Source organism: Pseudonaja textilis, chromosome 12 (genome assembly GCF_049901715.1).
Source record: "Pseudonaja textilis isolate UNSWEBS1 chromosome 12, rPseTex1.2, whole genome shotgun sequence".
In the NCBI taxonomy this organism is placed as follows: domain Eukaryota; kingdom Metazoa; phylum Chordata; class Lepidosauria; order Squamata; family Elapidae; genus Pseudonaja; species Pseudonaja textilis.
Window position 1 is genome coordinate 16,211,617 of NC_142001.1, and position 17,166 is coordinate 16,228,782.

Sequence of the window (17,166 nt, forward strand, 5' to 3'; positions counted from 1 at the left end):
AATGCTCCAACACTGGAAGTTTTTAAGAAGAGCTTTGATAACCATTTGTCTGAAGTGGTGTAGGTGTCTTGCCTGAAAAGGGGGTTGGACTAGAAGTCTTCCAAGGTCCCTTCCAATTCTGTTATTCTATTCTATGTGGTCAAGTTTAAGGACCGGGTGAAATTTGATCAGGCCAGGCCTAATTGGTCCATTACAAAGCCAATGTAGGCAGACCCATGAGGACTAAACCATCTGAAGTTCATGACAGAAAAGGAGCTTACAGGAGAAAAAAAGGAAGGGAAAAAAAAGAGAGATTCCCTCGTCAAGGCCAAGAATACAAACTTGATCCCATTTTTCAAAGAGACGCAAATGCCTTCCCTTCTCCGTCATGTCAGGACAAAAGAGTGGCAAAAAAATCAGGCTGAATATTGGCATCTGCTATTGATTGCAATTAATAGCACACTTCCTTCGTAAATGTTAATATGGCCCAAAAGGAACGAGGGCAAATTGTCAGGGTTAAAAATCCCCTGTGATCCAAATGGAAGGCGGCTGGTTCTTTGCTTTGGAAAAGAGACACGGAAATGGGTGTTATTTGCCTTGTCTACATTTTGCTGGGAAAAATTGAATGGTGAGAATTCAGGGCACACATACGAAGCAAGCGGAAAGCCTGACCTACAGCATTTCAATTCTGACGCCTGTCATCGCCTTAGAATGATGGGGACGGTGTCAGTAATGGAAAACAGGTTGCTATCTGGATCATTGCCCAAGACTGGGGTGAATCAAATTCATGACCATCTGTTCATTCAAAATAAATTGCTGGGGGAAATCTCATCTCTACCATCTTTATTACTTCTCCTTCAAAAAAAATAAAAATAATAATTGACAAGCAATGGAGAACATCACTTTTGTGGTCTTTCTAAGAAGGCAGGGTTGGCTTATGCTTCTGCCAACACACTGGAGAAGATTATTTACTTATATATTTTTTTTTAGTATTAGAGCTTTATCCCACTCTAGGGATGCGGTGGCTCAGTGGCTAAGATGCTGAGCTTGTCAAGTCAGAAAGGTTGGCAGTTCAGCGGTTTGAATCCCTAGCACTGCCTAATAGAGTGAGCTCCTGTTACTTGTCCCAGCTTCTGCCAACCTAGCAGTACAAAAGCATGTAAAAATGCAAGTAGAAACATAGGGACCACTTTGGTGGGAAGGTTACAGTGTTCCGTGCACCTTTGGCGTTTAGTCATGCCGGCCACATGACCATGGAGATGTCTTTGGATAGCGCTGGCTCTTTGGCTTTGTAATGGAGATGAGCAGCGCCCCCTAGAGCCAGAAATGACTAGCAAGTCTGTGTGAGGGGAACCTTTACCTTTACCCTTTTTATCCCACCTCTGTTACTTTATAAGTAACTAAAAGTAGTGAACACAAGAATGCTCCTTCCTCCTCTTGTTTTCTCCATAACAATCCTGTGAGATGGGTTGAGCAGAGACAGAGGGACTGATCCAAAGTCACCTAGACAGCTTTCATGTCTAAGGCAGATCTAGAACTCACTATCTGCTGGTGAATGGTTCAAAATCACCTAGCTGGGCTCCCAGCCTGAAGTGAGACTAGAACTCTCAGTCACATGATGATTGGCCCAAAGTTACCCAGCTTGGCTTTCATGCCTAAGGCAGGATTAGAACTCCCCAGCTCCTAGTGATTGGTCCAAAATCACCCAACCAGCTTCTGTGCCTAAAATGGAAGGCTTGTTCTGGTCCTCTTTTTTAAATCATTGACCCCATGCTTCTTCTTACTCAAATGCTGTCATGGCTTCAGGGTCAAGATCTCAGCAAAGCCCCTGATAAAGTCCTTGAATATCATGAAATATCTCAAAATGGAGAGAAAGCCACTGACATCTGTCTTCATGCGCGAGCCAGGATCTCTATCAGAGACCTGCCATAGTTAAGACTCAGAAGATGACCTTCCTGGAGCTTCTGCATTGTCTTAACTGTGCCAAGCTGTGAGGGGCCAGAGAATCTGTAAATTTAGAAGCAGCAGCAGGCTGAACGGAGCTAAAAATGCCTTGGCTTAGCCAACCGTAAAACTTTAATAGTTCACAAAGAGACGCAAAAAACACCTCTTATAATATTAGCAGCTAATTCAGTTTGTAACTCCGCGTGTGGAGCTCTCCAAGGTCCTGAACATGCCATGATTTGCTGGAATCCAGATGGTTATTTCTTCCATTCACTTTTGACCCGTTTGCATTATGCTGAGAGAAACATCTGTTCCCTCAGGTTGCTGCCTCCACTCCCTGCACCGAGATGTCCACATCAATCAATCCACAGCCAAGTTTACAGTCTTTTAACAACAGATGCTGGAGGCTCTCGTTTCCTACTCCCTAATTTGATCTCCATCTCTCCAGAATGTAGAGCGGGCTTTCTCAGCCTTGACAACTTGAAGAGGTGTTGGACTTCAACTCCCAGGATTCCTGTGCTGGCTGAGGAATTCTGGGAGTTGAAGTCGACATGTCTTCAAGTAGCCAAGGCTGAAGAAAACTGGTGTCGAGAGCTGACACAGAATGAAAATAAAATAAAAATCTACAGTGAAGTTATGGAGTCGTAACTCACCTTCCTCAAGTCACCATACAACTATGGGTTGTGTGTGAGAGAGAGACTGGGAGGGCAGAAATCACCCAGAGATAGAAGGCCTAGAGGCCTCTTCAGGACAATTTCCCAATCACAGAATTAATTAACTCTGTAGTCCATTATTTAGAAGATAGAGAATGCCAGACATGCTAATTTAACCACCAAAAAAGGTCAGTTTGGGACTAAATGTAATCCTTTCCAAGTTAATTGGCAAGGACATTTGACCCAGTTCTCCTGTTCTTCTACAATGATCACGCTAAGCATAAGAGTGTTGTGCAAGCACTCTCTTAGATATAAATACTTAGCTATCTTTACTGACGTTCTCAACCAGACCAGAAAAGCTGTTGTCTGTTAAACAGAAGTACTGGAGAAAAAGGGAAGAAGAGAGGCAGGAATCTGGCAAATATATCTAGTGACCATCAGTGCTGAAGGTCATCTGTTGGTCAGAATGGGATAACTTGCCACAGCCAACTTGCCACAGCCAATGGACCACGGCCAACTTGTAGCCCTGATGTTCCTGATAAAGTTAGAATAGGAAAAAGCTGGAAGGAGCTTGGAGGTCTTCTAGTCCAGCCCCTTGCTCAAGCAGATGACCCTACCATTTCAGGCAAGTGGCTGTCCAGTTTGTTCTCAAAAGCCTCCAGTGATGAACCACCCACAACTTCTGGTGGGAAGCTGTTCCACTGGTTGATTGTCCTCCCAGTTAGGAAGTTTCTCCTTAATTCCAGATTGCTTCTCTTCTTGATTAGTTTCCATCCATTGTTTCTTATCCTGCCCTCTGATACTTTGGAAAATAACTTGATCCCCTCATTTTTGTGGCAGCCCCTCAAATACCAGGCTACTGAGATATTAATATTCATGCTTCAGGTGTTGAATTAGGATTAGGAGCTTTTGCCCTGTGTTTTTCCAGTCACAGATTCTTTCTTAATGGGGTAGAAAATAGGTACGCAGTGTGTTCCAGTTGACATGATTATGTTCACAAATTAGCCAGCCACAATTCAATCAAGTGTATTTGGAAACCCAGGTTTTATCTTTAGTTTCTGGTTGCGTCTGACACACACAAAATGGGACCAACTGTTGTTAAACAAGTTGTCTGGATATAGCCAACACTGAAAAATAATGAAAATGTTTTTAAAATCCTTTCATCTAAGAAAAAACTGTATAACCAAAGTTTTTCACCCAAGCTATCGTTGTCTTCTTTACTTGTTTGTCTACCAGCTTTATACCCAGTAAATAACTATACAATTTCTTTATTAGCCTTTCTTCTGTTCCTGTTGGGATTTTATCTAGCTCTGTTAATTCTTTGTACAAACCCTGCGCTTTAACATCTTTCTCATATCTAGACTGTATCTGCGATTGTGAATACCATGTTATATCAGTTCCAGTCTCGGAGTGATGGATATCATGGATACTGTCTGGATGCTTGACAGCTTACTCATTTCTTCTTTTGTTTTAAGTTCCCTTTTTTTTCATTCAAAATGTCCTTATATCTAACAATATTGCCCATATTAATTATATTTGGATGGGTCAGTGCTTCTATTGTTGAAAGCCAGATTGGTATCCTCAAAATATTCTTTGGTTTTCTCCCATGCCTACATTAGTGCATTCCTTATATAATGTCTCTGAAAATATCCATGTATCTTATTTTTACCATACCACAGGAAAGCATGCCACCCCAATTGTAAATCATATCCTTCCAAAGTCAATAATCTTGTATTCCTCAATACAACTGTTAAGGGTTTCAGGATGGGTTGTTGTTTGAAGCAAAGGTGACGATGAAGGTAGATTTACATAGTGAAGGAAACGTTGCATGGAAAAAATAATTAATAATTACTAATAACTAATTAATTAATAATTAGTTCTTCCCTCTCCAATTCAATAAATTCTCGATTTAAAAGATGTCAATTTCCTGAACTCTAGATGCAAGAGGGGAAAAGTTTCTATATACTTTATTTTCCTATGCCTGTACAACTTCCTATTCATTATTTTAAGGATGCATAACATATATAAAATATGCATGTGTGAAATTTCATTTGCTATTTGGCACATGAGCAAACCTCCTTTCAGTTTTAATATACATTCTGCTTTAACAGATATCTTTTCACCTCATTTGTCTATTAAACTGAGGGTTGACTTGTCATTGAAGTGACTGGCAGGGCAAATTACTTGTACCACCAAGGAAGCACTAATTTTAAAGGGCATAATTCATCTCTGGAATGATTGCTGTCCCCTGTGATGCAGGCCACCCTATAAACCTGCTTTTGAAAGGGGGCAGAACAAATGTGGGCCACGGATAATGATAGCAGGAGTATTCATGTTCAGGGACATGAGTCCTTTCCAGGGTTGCTATGGAGCCTCAGCATTTCATAATACATTTATAAGTCACCATGCATTTTCAGCTTCCTAAAGTTGTCTCTATATGTTGTGAAAAACAGGTCAACAACAGTGGGGCGCATTGCTCCTTAAGACTATCAGCCTACAAGCAGGGGTGGGCTGCTGGGCGTTCGCAGGGGTTCAGGAGAACCTCTAGCTAAGATTCTGTGCAGTTTAGTGGGTGTGGCCTAGTTGGCCTCCCCCAGCCAGTTTTGGATGCAGGTAAGTGCAGGGCACACATGGAGGCTCAGAAAGGGTGAAAAAGCCGGTCTCCTGGAAGTTCTGGAGGCCAACTAAGCCATGCCCACCCTGGCCACACCCACCAACCCACCAGGCAGAGAACCCCTTGCTAAAATTGTTGAAGCCCACCCCTGCCTACGCGGGCAATGTGAGACCGCCAAATTTGCACAGCAATACAAACTATCACAGCCCGACTTTCTGCACATAAGGAGTCAAGTCAAGAAGATAAACCCTTGTACATGCACACACCCACACACCCACACCCAAATATGCACTACATGAGATTCAAACTCAGCCTCCATCCCCAGGAAATCCTTGGAACCACAATGGAACGTGGAGCACTTTGTTCTGACCCTCAGCTGTGAAACACACAGAGGCTGATTTTAGCTCTGCTGTCGGAGGAAATTAATTTCAACTCCCTCAACAGAAACTCCAGGCTGGATTCCACTCTATTTCCCTTTACCCATCGTTCCAAATGCCAGATTCTCTATGCTTGAAGGGAAACTGCCTCGGAGTGGTTAACCTCCTTTAACTGAGAGCAGATATGTTTAAAACATAAAATATCTGCTTTGTTCTCCCAAATGGAACCCTTCCCATTCACCTCTTCCTCCAAGAGGGGGTTTCTGTTTAGATCCTGGAAGGGAAAACGCGCGTCCACGTTCATTCATGACACCTCCTTAGCTAGCAATTATTCTTCCTCCCTTCCTCTCAAATATAAATGGGAAACTAGCTGAAGGACCGACGGAAAGCGACTCTCTGCTGATCAAGACAAGGTAACGAGGAACTACAGCAGGGGTCTGCCACCTTAAACACTCAAAGAGCCATTTGGACTCGTCTCTGACAGAAAACACCGGGAGCCTCAAAACCTGGGTAGGCGTGGCCAACTCAATGTCCCTCCCACCCAGTCACATGACCCTTCCACCCCCACCACGCCTACCTAGGTTTTGTGGCTCCCGGTGTTCTTTGTGGGAAATGGGTCTCTCTCCCTCTCATTTCTATTTCTTGTGTTTTGCCCTCTCAGGCCAGGTGAGGAGTGACTGGAAAGGGAGGGTCAGGGTCAGGGCCAGGCATTGTTGGGATCACCAAACAAGGAGCCACAGCAGAGGGGCCCAAAGAGCCACAGGTGGCTGACACCCAGACTAAAGAAATATTCCTTGCATGCTGGAACTGAGCTGGCTTTAGCAAGTTTTCCCCCATCTTAAGTAGAACATGCCACATAAAGCATTCAGACATCCATCAAAGCCCAGGCTGAAGATAACGATGCTTTCATTGTTATAAGCTGCGTTATTTGAATCAGGAAGGGGATATTTTTATAGGGCAGGAATGGGAAGCATATCTTGAAGTATGTTTTGGAAGATCAAAAATTGATATGGACAGGTCAGTTGTACGATGTTGTCCCTGGGATTTTTTGAGAAGCGTTGTTGTTTGAAAGTAATCCTTGGGACTTATTTTGCTTCCTTTCAGTAGGTTGCCACTGAACTAGCGTTCTTACAAAATCAGTTTCTTTCCAGAAAGCCAATCACCATTTCAATAATTTATCAATTTATTGATACTTTACTTTACTTTACTTTATTGTCATTGCACCTCATACAATGAAATCAAACACCATCTTCAGTGCATATCATGACCATGACCATGAAAATAAATACAAACACACATCCTTCACATTCTATACATTGAATTGAAAACCCCTGGTATTGCATTAATATTGCACTACACAGCAGAATTCAAAAGAGCTACTGCCCTAGGATGGAAGCTGTTTTTCAGCCTATTTGTCCTTGTTTTTATTATTCTGTACCATCTGCCAGATGGTAATAGTTAAAAAAAAAGGGGTTCCCAGGATGAGAGGGAGGATGTTTTGAACTTTCTTAAGACAGTGGGAGCTATAAAGTTCTTCCAAAGAGGGGAGAGGGCAACCAATGATCTTCTGGCCAATGACATTAACCCCCTGGAGTGCTGTCCTATCTGCCCCTGTGCAATTGGCAAACCATACAGAGGTGCAGTAAGTTAAGATACTCTCTATGGTGCAGTGGTAGAAGGTCACCAGCAGTTTTTCATTCAGTTGTTGTTTTCTGAGAAGTCTCAGGTAGTATAATCTCTGCTGGGACCTTTTGACCAGGGCTGCAATGTGGGCACCCCAGGTCAGGTCCTCTTTTACTAGCCATTCAGCTCAGTACATGATGCAATCATCCTGCACCACATGGATTCGTTTCCCACCTCTGCATATTCCATCTCAGTCAACGCTGAGTTCTTGTGGCTGCCCAGATGTTGCAGGGGTTTCCAAATTTGGCAACTTTAAGGCCTTCTGGACTTCAGTTCATCTTTCTGGTAATTCCACTATGAAATCCATAACTACTTATTCCCAGGGTTGGCCAACTTCTTGATGGAAACAAAAAATGTAGCCATGTATTCTTTTATATCTTTTTTTTTTAATTTTTGGCCACCAAAACTGTCTTTTTCACAAGAGGAAGGGTTTTTACAAACCCAAAATGGCCGGCTGATTTTGCATCACATGCTTGGCTTAACACTAAGGTCCCTTAATTATCTGGGACGTACTGGGTCTCTTTCCATGCCATACTGTGTTTTACCATAAGATCATTTTTATGATCCTGAAACCAATTATCTTGTTCCAAAGTCTCCTTAAATGATCCTGGACTATTATTTGGATACTCAAATAATGTCTAAATGTTGGTGTGGAGAATTCCTCAGCCAGAAATGAATGTTGGCACAGAATTCCTCAGCCTGCCATACTGGTAGTTGAGGTCAACAAGTCTTAGAGTTACCAAGTTTGGAGTCCCTTTGTCCAATTAGCTATGGTCCCTCATCCTAGGCCAAGCTGTGGGATTGCCAACACTTGTTCAGCATCTTCTGGACACCCACAGTGGGCTCTCCTGCAGACCCCAATCAGGACTTTACAACCCCTTGAATGAAGCCAAACACTTACTCTAAAGAATTCTTTGGTTGAACCAGAATCCAAAGTCCCGTAGGCGATCTCAGTCTGCTTAGCCAGATCTTCAGCACTTTCAATGGGTGACACCATCCTTTCCACTGTGAGGAAGGCAGCCAGGTTGGCAGTGTAGGATGAGATGATGATGAGGGTGAAGAACCACCAAACACCGCCAACGATTCGCCCTGAGAGAGACCTAAGAAATTGGAGAGGTGGTTACTTTGTAATATGCCGGTCTCCAGTTTTCTGCAGGAAGAGAAATCCCACATGGTTCCAAACAGGAGGGGAATAAAGAAAGAAAGAGAACCAATATTGGCGTTATTGGAGAAATTCACCGAGCATTACATTTATGGCATGGAAATATCATAAGACTGCATAGGTAGTTCTCACTGTCATGGCTCCGGCAGTTACCCCCATTTAAATCTTGAGTCTCTAGCCAAACTTCCAAAACTTGAAGATTTATTAGGAGTAAACATGCCAGCTCTGCCTGGGTGTAGCCGACTCTGAGACATATCATTCATTGTCATCCTTGACCCTGGTTTTCCCCCCACCCACTGGGTGTATCATAATTCATATTCTCCAATGGGACACATCCATAGCCAAGGGTCATCGATCATACTCTCCACCTAGAATTTTGCACAGCAGAAACTTCAGTTGCCTAGAAACTATCTATGAAAACATTTATGGAATGCAAGCTGCCCACTGCTCCATCCTCCCTTTCTGTTGGCAATTCTAAAAAGACCATAGATATATTTTGTGAGTTGACACTCCACTTATGACCAAAATCACTTCTGTTGCTAAGCGAGACATTTGTTCAGTGAGATTTGCCCAATTTTTGACCTTTCTTGCCACAGTTGTTAAAGTGAATTGCTACAGTTGTTTAGTTAGCATTATAGTTGTTAAGTGAATCTGGCTTCTTTATTGACCTGGCTTGTTGGAAGGTCTCAAAAGGGAAATCACGTGATTCAGTGACACTGCAAATGTCATAAATAGGAGTCTGTTGCCAAGTGTCTGTGATGATCCAGGGTGGGATACAAAATAAACGAAGTCCCAAAAACAAACAAAGCCCCTTTTATTCCTTCACTTTGCTTCAAAGCTCCAAATATCCTTGACTGGAGACAAAAAACTCCCCCACAAACAATTACGGAAAGGAGGAAATGCTGTTTAAACTAAAAATGCCTATAAATTATAAAGAGTAAAAACAGCACAAATCACACTGAAGCAATTAAGGGAACCAGGCAAGATCAGGGCTTGAAGACGTCCACAGATATCGGAACACACACTGGGAAGGACGCCAAACTCAGAGAGGAACGACAGACTAGAGATATTTCCACGCTTTGTTTCCAGCACTGGCCCATACGCATGTCCGTCCTTTTAACCAGTTCTCACAGCTGCAGCCCATGAAGAGGATCAAGGCCCTCTCCTTCCCCCTAGACCAGTCTCTCCCTTATCCTCTCCTCCCTGTGTGCCCTAGGATAAAGAGGGGATGGGCCTGGTTCTTCCTCTGACTGCCCAGCTGGCCTCTGCCCTTCCCCAGCCTCCTCCACAGCCTCAGGAGCCACACTTCCACTCCCTGTTGGCTGTTCCTCCTCTCCCACAGAGTCAGTCTCCAACAGGCGCATGACTGCCTCCAAATTTTGATCACATGACCAGGGGGATTGGAGCAATGGGCGTAATTGTGAAAAACGGTCGTGAGTCACTTTTTTTTCAATGCCATTGTAACTTTGAACAAGCACTGAATGAACTGTTGTAAGTCGAGGACTACCTGTAATTTAAGCCTGGTGTGAAGGACGAAATGAAAATGCTTGCTACTGCATCGCTAACGGTTGTATTTATCCAGGGTGAAAGGTGGTCAAACTCAGGTCATTTGCCTAGGATTTAATGTCTCGTGGAAAACCAGAAACAGAGGAAAACTGAATAAACCAGCTAAGAATCTGCTAACCGTGGCATAAACAGTTCGGCGAGACACTTAAACAGGTGAACAGATAATCAGAATTGGAAGGGACCTTGTAGGTCATCCAGTCCAACCCCCTGCCCAAGCAGGAGACCCTACACCATTTCTGACAGATGGGAGTCCAATCTCTTCTTGAAAGTCTCAAGTGATGAAGCTCCCACAACTTCTGAGGGCAACTTCTGTTCCATTGGTTTATTGTTCTCACTGTCAGAAAGTTTCTCCTTATTTCCCGGTTAAATCTCTCCTTGTTCAGTTTCCATCCATCATTCCTTGTCTGGCCTTCAGGTGCCTTGGGAAATAGCTTGACCCCTTCCTCCTCCTCTCTGTGGCAGCCCCTCAAATATTGGAAGACTGCTCTCCTGTCTCCCCTGGTCCTTCTCTTCCCTAGACTAGCCAGGCCCAGTTCCTGCAACTGATCATCATATGTTTGAGCCTCCGGTCCCCTAATCATCCTGGTTGCTCTACTCTGTACTTGTACCTTGTAATAGTGTTGGCAACCCTTTTTGGCACCGAGTGCCGAAATGGGAGCACACACGCATGCAGGGGAGCACCAGAAACCAGAAGAGCTGCTCCCCCAGTGCACATGCACGCACCAGGAAACTGAGCTTCCAGTTTCTGGCAAGCACATGTGTGCCGGCCGCCTGGTCCTCTGTCTTCTGGCGTGCATGCTCAGGCAAAGACCAGCTGGCTGGTGCTCATGAGCATGCCGGAAATTGAAGGCTCAGCTTCCTGGCATGCACATGTGCGCCAGGGAGCTGCTCTTCCAGTTTCCAGCCCTCCCGCACATGCATGAAGACCATCTAGCTGCCATGCATGCATGCACCAGAACTCAGAAGAGTAACAGGCGATGGTAGGCATGTGTGGATAGATGACTCTAGGTGCCACTTCCGGCATTTGTGTTATAGGTTCGCCATCACAGTAATAGGATATTTCCGGTTTGCTCCAATTTCTGACAAAATTCCAGCTTATGCTTCAGAGGGGACCTCTTTGGACTCCAACTTTATTGCCTGCTACACCACTTCCTGTCCTCCTATTAGCCTTATCGATCAAACAGAAATTCCCTTTGCCGTTTTAGGCGTTAAAAAAAAGAAAAGCAAAGAAAAAGAAAGCCTAGATTGTCTGCCACCCAAGTTTCTGTCCAGAAATTCTGCATTCTTTTGCAAGCGGAAATGCCAGAGCCGGTTGACTGTTCATTAGAGCACCCGCCCCATCTGCTAGTCAAGATTGCAAAGCACAAACATTTATAATTTATAGATCTGATTTACGGCGTAGTGACCTAAGCTCCAGTTTTCCCTTTTCAGCTGGCAGCTCTCACAGGAGAGAGGTGCAAACATCTTAATTTCCCCTCCCCACAGTACAGTAACTGCATTTTTTTTTAAAAAAAAAAGGCAAGATAAGAAAAAATGAAAGATGGGCCACTTTTCTGGCTGTTTTGCCGCGATGAATTCAGGCAACGTGGAATTCCCTGCAAGAATCAGGTGTTGGCAAGAGAAAGGAATTGGGGCAGTGGTGGGATTCAATTTTTTTACTACCGGTTCTGTGGGCGTGGCTTAGTGGGCATGGCTTGGTGGGTGTGGTTTGGTGGGTGTGGCTTGGTGTGCTTGGCATGGTGGATGTGGTTTGGTGGGCATGGCTTGGTGGGTGTGGTTTGGTGGGTGTGATAGGGGAAAGTTAGTGAAAAATCTCCATTACCTCCCCACTGCACTAACCTACTTTCCAGCTCCGTTCTCCTGTGCAGGGCAACCAAAGAAGACCCAGCTGATCAGCTGAGACTCGGGAGGTGGAGAATAGATGGGGCGGGGCCAGTCAGTCTGTGGACATGGCTTGCTGGGCATGGCTTGGCTTGGTGGGCGTGGCAGGGGAAGGATACTGCAAAATCCCCATTCCCTCTCCACCCCACAAACCTGCTTTCCAGCTCCATTCTCCTGTTCAGGGCAGCCAAAGAAGACCTAGTCAATCAGCTGGGACTTGGGAGGCAGTGAATAGATGGGGGTGGGGCCAGTCAGAGGTGGGATTTGCCGGTTCTCTGAACTACTCAAAATTTCTGCTGCCGGTTCTCCAGAACTGGTCAGAACCTGCTGAATACCACCTCTGAATTGGGGTCTATGAAGTGTTCTGTAGCTGCTGGTGAACTCTGGTTATCTGTTCTGACCCGGCTCCCAAACACAACAAGCAAACTGTTTGTAACTAAGGTTTGTAACGCTGTTACCCTCCCACCAAAGTGGTCCCTATTTTTTTTTTTTTTGTAAATTTTATTTGCGTTTTCACAAAGAGAAAAAAAATACAAATAAAACATCTTTTTTGAAAGCAGCATAATCCTGGGCTACATTTCTTCGTACAGACACAAATTCAGGTTCATGCTCATTTTTATATTCTATTCCATATCTTATTACTATTTTACATTTTCTGCATAGCTTCTCCCCTCTTTTAATTTTCTCAATTTTATTTTAATTATTTCATCTCAGTTCAAATCATTGTATTTATATTTTTTGTCTGTCCTGTTTCAATTATCTATTACCTTTTCTCATCAAACAAAATTTCTCCTGTAATTGCTGATTGGAGTATGACGCCTTTATATCTTTTCCCTAAAGTTGTAACATTCAATATAATACATAACTTCCATTTGGATTCTGCTTGGTACATTCTTAAAATACACACTGTATTCTTAAAAAAAGAAAAAAATTAAAAATGTATATAATTAAAACAACATTCCATTCCAATTCAATTCTATCATTAATATTAATATTCATTAAAGTCTTAACATCTTTAACATTACTTTTCAATTAAATATCATACTTCCATGGGAACAATTATAAGCTTTCCATAGTTAATCCCCCCCTTCACTTATATTTTATAAAACATTATCTAATTAAAATGTTCCCGTTCCTTCCTAATTCAATTTTCTCATTTATTTTATTTCACTTATTTTATTCACAAACATTTCACTAAATTACACTATTTTATCCCTCATTTTAATCATACGTTGTTTCCAATTTTCTAAAGTTATTTCTATTACTAATATAACAATACAATCTTATGTACCTTTACAGAATCCCCTTTTCAGTTAGATTTTCACCCATTATCTCTAAATAGGTCCTGTTTCTCTATATCGTGCTCCGGTCCTTTATAACTTCTTTTCCTTTCCTTCTTCCCTCTCTTCTTCTCTCTCCCCTTTTTACCCCCTTGTCTCTCTACCTCTATTTCTCTCTTCTGTATTCCCCTTTTCTGTTGCTTTCCAGTATTATACTTATTTTTTGAATTATTTTTCTTTTCTTGGGTTGTTTTTTTAAGTTTTAAATCCTCCATTCTCTTTCCCCCATTTCCTTTTTCTTCCCCACATAGAATTTCTTGTTCATTAAAGATGGCTTCTTCTTTGTCCCAGTCTTCTTGTTTTGCAGTCTTTTCTTGTTGTTTCTCATAGTTCCAAATCTCCATTTCTAAGAATTGAAAAATGAAGCCAAAACAACCCTTCCCTTCTTGTGCATCTTCTTTGTACTTTTTAAGTTCCATTTTCAATTCATCCAGAAGTGGTGCCATTGTATAAATTTTTAAACAACCACCCGTTTGATTTTAGTCATTCAAATATAATAACCAAAAGTCCAAAGATCACCAAATAATCCAAATACACGCAAGCTGTTTCTTTTTTGCTCTTTTTTTTTCACTTTCTCTTCCTGGGGTTACTATTTAGTTGCAAAGTTTAAGTTAAAATGTATCTTTTAGAAGTCTTGTTGAAGTTTTACTTTAGATTCTTTTTAATCCCAGGCAGTCTCCTCCCTCTTCCAGATCCGGCCCTTATTCTGTTTCTCTCCCTTCCTGCTTATGAAAAAGAAAGTTTTTAATGTCCAGAAATCTTTATTATCCCTTTGGCATTTTGTTTTATTTTCAGCTTAATTGCCTATTGATGTCAAAGCAGATTTTTCTGATTTCTTATTTTAGTCTCTTAGTTGTCAGTATAGGGAAGGAGAGAGGGGAAAAAAAGCCAAACCTTTCCCTTTCCCTTTCCTTTGCTGCTTCCGACTCTTCTTTGGGAGCGATGTTATTTTTTGTAAGTTTAAATTCCAGGGTACCTTGGTTGTTGCTTTTACAATTTAACCCAGTCAGCCAAAACTTTCACTTCTTATCTTCCTCCTGCACATTCTTTTCCAGTTGAGTTCTTCTTTGTGGTGGCCATTTCTGACCACCTCTGCATCCGTCTTCAGGAAAGGGAGTAATGGCCAGTTGAGGAGGAGAGATGCGGCTCTCCTCGACCCTGCTGGCGGTCTCCCCACTCTTCACCACTTCTACGGGGTGGCTTAGCCCCAAAACCAGCCGGCTCGGGGCACTCCAGCTGCGAGCCCAGACAGAAACCACGCACGATTGCGGATTTCTGTCTGTCACCGAAGCCCTTCAAACCGGAAGTCCAAAAGTGGTCCCTATTTTTCTACTTGCATTTTTTACGTTCTTTCGAACTGCTAGGTTGGCAGAAGCTGGGACAACTAACAGGAGCTCACTCCATTACGCAGCGCTAGAGATTCAAATTGTCGAACTGCTGACTTTTCTGATCGACAAGCTCAGCGTCTTAGCTACTGAACCACCACGTCCCTGTTTGTAACTAAATGTTCCCTTTATTAGGAGCATCAGCTACCCCGGCCCAGTCTCTCTCTCTCTCTCTCTCTCACACACACACACACACACACAACAGCAAGCTAATGAAGTCTCTAAGTGCCCGTGGAAAGCGAAACTTGCTCCCTTTCCTCCAGAAATGGCCCCAACGCACCAGGAGTCTCTTCCTCTACCCATACCTATAACAGAAGTCCTGGAAGGTGCACTCGCTCTTTCCAGCAGCACACACACACACACACACACACACACATGCTCAGAATGTGTGCCTGACTCTCAGTGCTGCAGATTCCAAGAAAGAAGTCCAATAACATTCCCGACAGGATTTAGAAGTTCAGAATATCAGTGGCTGACCAACAAGGAGACGAATAGTTGTCTGCCACACCTATTTATCTCTGCCCCTGCCTTTTATTCCCAGAGCTAGGGTAGAGCTTAGCTAGTAGCAGCAGCTCTTCTGTCCCAAGGACCGGCCCATAGATTTCCACTGCTCTCCTCTCCTCTGCCTTTTGCATATCTGTGCATCAGGCACTGGATCCAGCTGTTCCTCCTCTTCCTCATCAACCACTTCTAGATTTGGGGGCTGTTGACTCTCCATCTGAGGGCTGATGGACGGCCCAGGCTCCATCTCTGTCTCTCTCTCTCTGACAGCTCCATTCCTTCTTTGCCCTCAGAGCTCTCCAATTGCTTTGATACTGGCCCTGACTCCACTCTACCTCCTCATCGGATTCAGTTGCTGGAGGGCCAGGCCACAACATTATCTCTCAGCCCAACCTACCTTACAGGGTTGTGGGTTTTTTCCCCAATGCTTTTATGAAGGAGTATATTAAACCAGAGGTCCCCAACACCCAGTCTGTGGACCTGCACTGGGCGGCGGGATGTTAGAAATTAGGCCGTGCAAACAAACAAAGCCCCACCCATGCGAGACAGGCAGGATGCAGAACCACACATCCTCCAGACCATGGAAAAACCTCCTTCCACGGAACCGGTCCCTGGTGCCCAAAAGATTGGGGACCACCGTATTAAAATAAAACCAACGCAACAACATGACACAGGAATACATGTTTTGATTTTAAAAAAAAGTTAATTTTCTCTAATTGAAAAAAATTAAACAGTTCAGATGGAAAAAAACATGCACAAACAAGGAAAAAGGAAAAACAATGGGACTCCCTGTTCCATTCCCTGAAAGTATAACCAGCATTAACAACTTATCCCTGTCTCTTAAAATCCAGCTAAACATTTTTTTTTTCTTTCATAATTCACCCCATTTTCTACCAACTCACTTCTTCTCTCCTTCGTAATCAGCAAAAAGTCCTACAGGGTTCTTTTGACAAAATTCCTCACCGCGTGACGAAATCCTATGAGCAGCCTCATTGTTGTCTATCCACCAATCTAGTATGAATAGATTCAGTTTTATTCCGCATTCACGCTATCGAACTGAGAAAACCCAGTTGTTCCAAAGGGTCATTATTACAGCCCCAGCGTATGAGTCATATCACAGAAGAGACAGGTCTCTTTAGATCGAAAAGACCTTCTCTAAAGCAATTTTAGGGTCACCCGAAAAGGAGTCTGCATAACCCTTTACCTGCAGCGTCCATTACTTCGTATTGGATACCAGTTGGGCAAAATAAAAAATAAAAAGAAGCAAGATCTAAATATTGATAGCAATTAAAGGATCAATAAGGGGATTTCGAAGGCTAGTGCCGAATCAAAGAGCAATAGAGAGATATCTCGAGAGAAAGATTTAGGCGGTTGTGTGGAGTTAAAATATTAAAATGCTATCAATGAGGGCAAAGCCATCAGATGTTATAGTAAATGTTATTGATAGAAGAGAACAGGGATACTCAGGGCTGAACGGTGGAGTCTTTGGTGCTGTCTGAGCCTGGTGGTTTTCTTCCAGGTGTTTTATTATACAATTGGGTAACATCGTCAGATCTAGAAGAGGGAGGGGTTTGTGGAGTAGAGGGAGGAGGAAGAAGATGAGGAGGAGGAGGAGGAGGAGAAGGAGGAGCAGCTCCAGAATCCTTAATGCTGTCTAAGCCTGGTGGTTTTCTTCCAGATGTTTTAATATGCAGTTGGGTAACATCATCAGTCCTAAAAGTGGGTGGGATTTGTGGTGGTGGTGATGGAGGAGGAGGAGGAGGAGGAGGAGGAGGAGGAGGAGGAGGAGGAGGAGGAGGAGGAAGGAGCTGGCAAATCCTTAATGCTGTCTAAGCCTGGTGGTTTTCTTCCAGATGTTTTAATATACAACTGGGTAACGTCATCAGTCCTAAAAGTGGGTGGGATTTGTGGTGGTGGTGATGGAGGAGGAGGAGGAGGAAGGAGCTGGTGAATCCTCAATGCTGTCTAAGCCTGGTGGTTTTCTTCCAGATGTTTTAATATACAACTGGGTAACATCATCAGTCCTAAAAGTGGGTGGGATTTGTGGTGATGGAGGAGGAGGAGGAGGAGGAGGAGGAGGA

General features: G+C 43.3%; 1 protein-coding gene across 10 annotated transcripts in view; it reads right to left on the minus strand.

The window, feature by feature from the left end:
- GRIA3 (glutamate ionotropic receptor AMPA type subunit 3) overlaps positions 1 to 17,166 on the minus strand; it is a 138,359-nt gene that overhangs the window by 30,824 nt on the left and 90,369 nt on the right. For all 10 annotated transcript variants that reach the window (XR_015745068.1, XM_087941092.1, XM_087941093.1 and 7 more), the window contains exon 12: positions 8,152 to 8,350. Coding sequence is in view for 9 of the 10 variants with exons in the window: in XM_087941092.1 (XP_087797218.1) it covers positions 8,152 to 8,350 (199 nt within the window). In the remaining variant the exon portion in view is untranslated. The remainder of the gene's footprint in view (positions 1 to 8,151; positions 8,351 to 17,166) is intronic.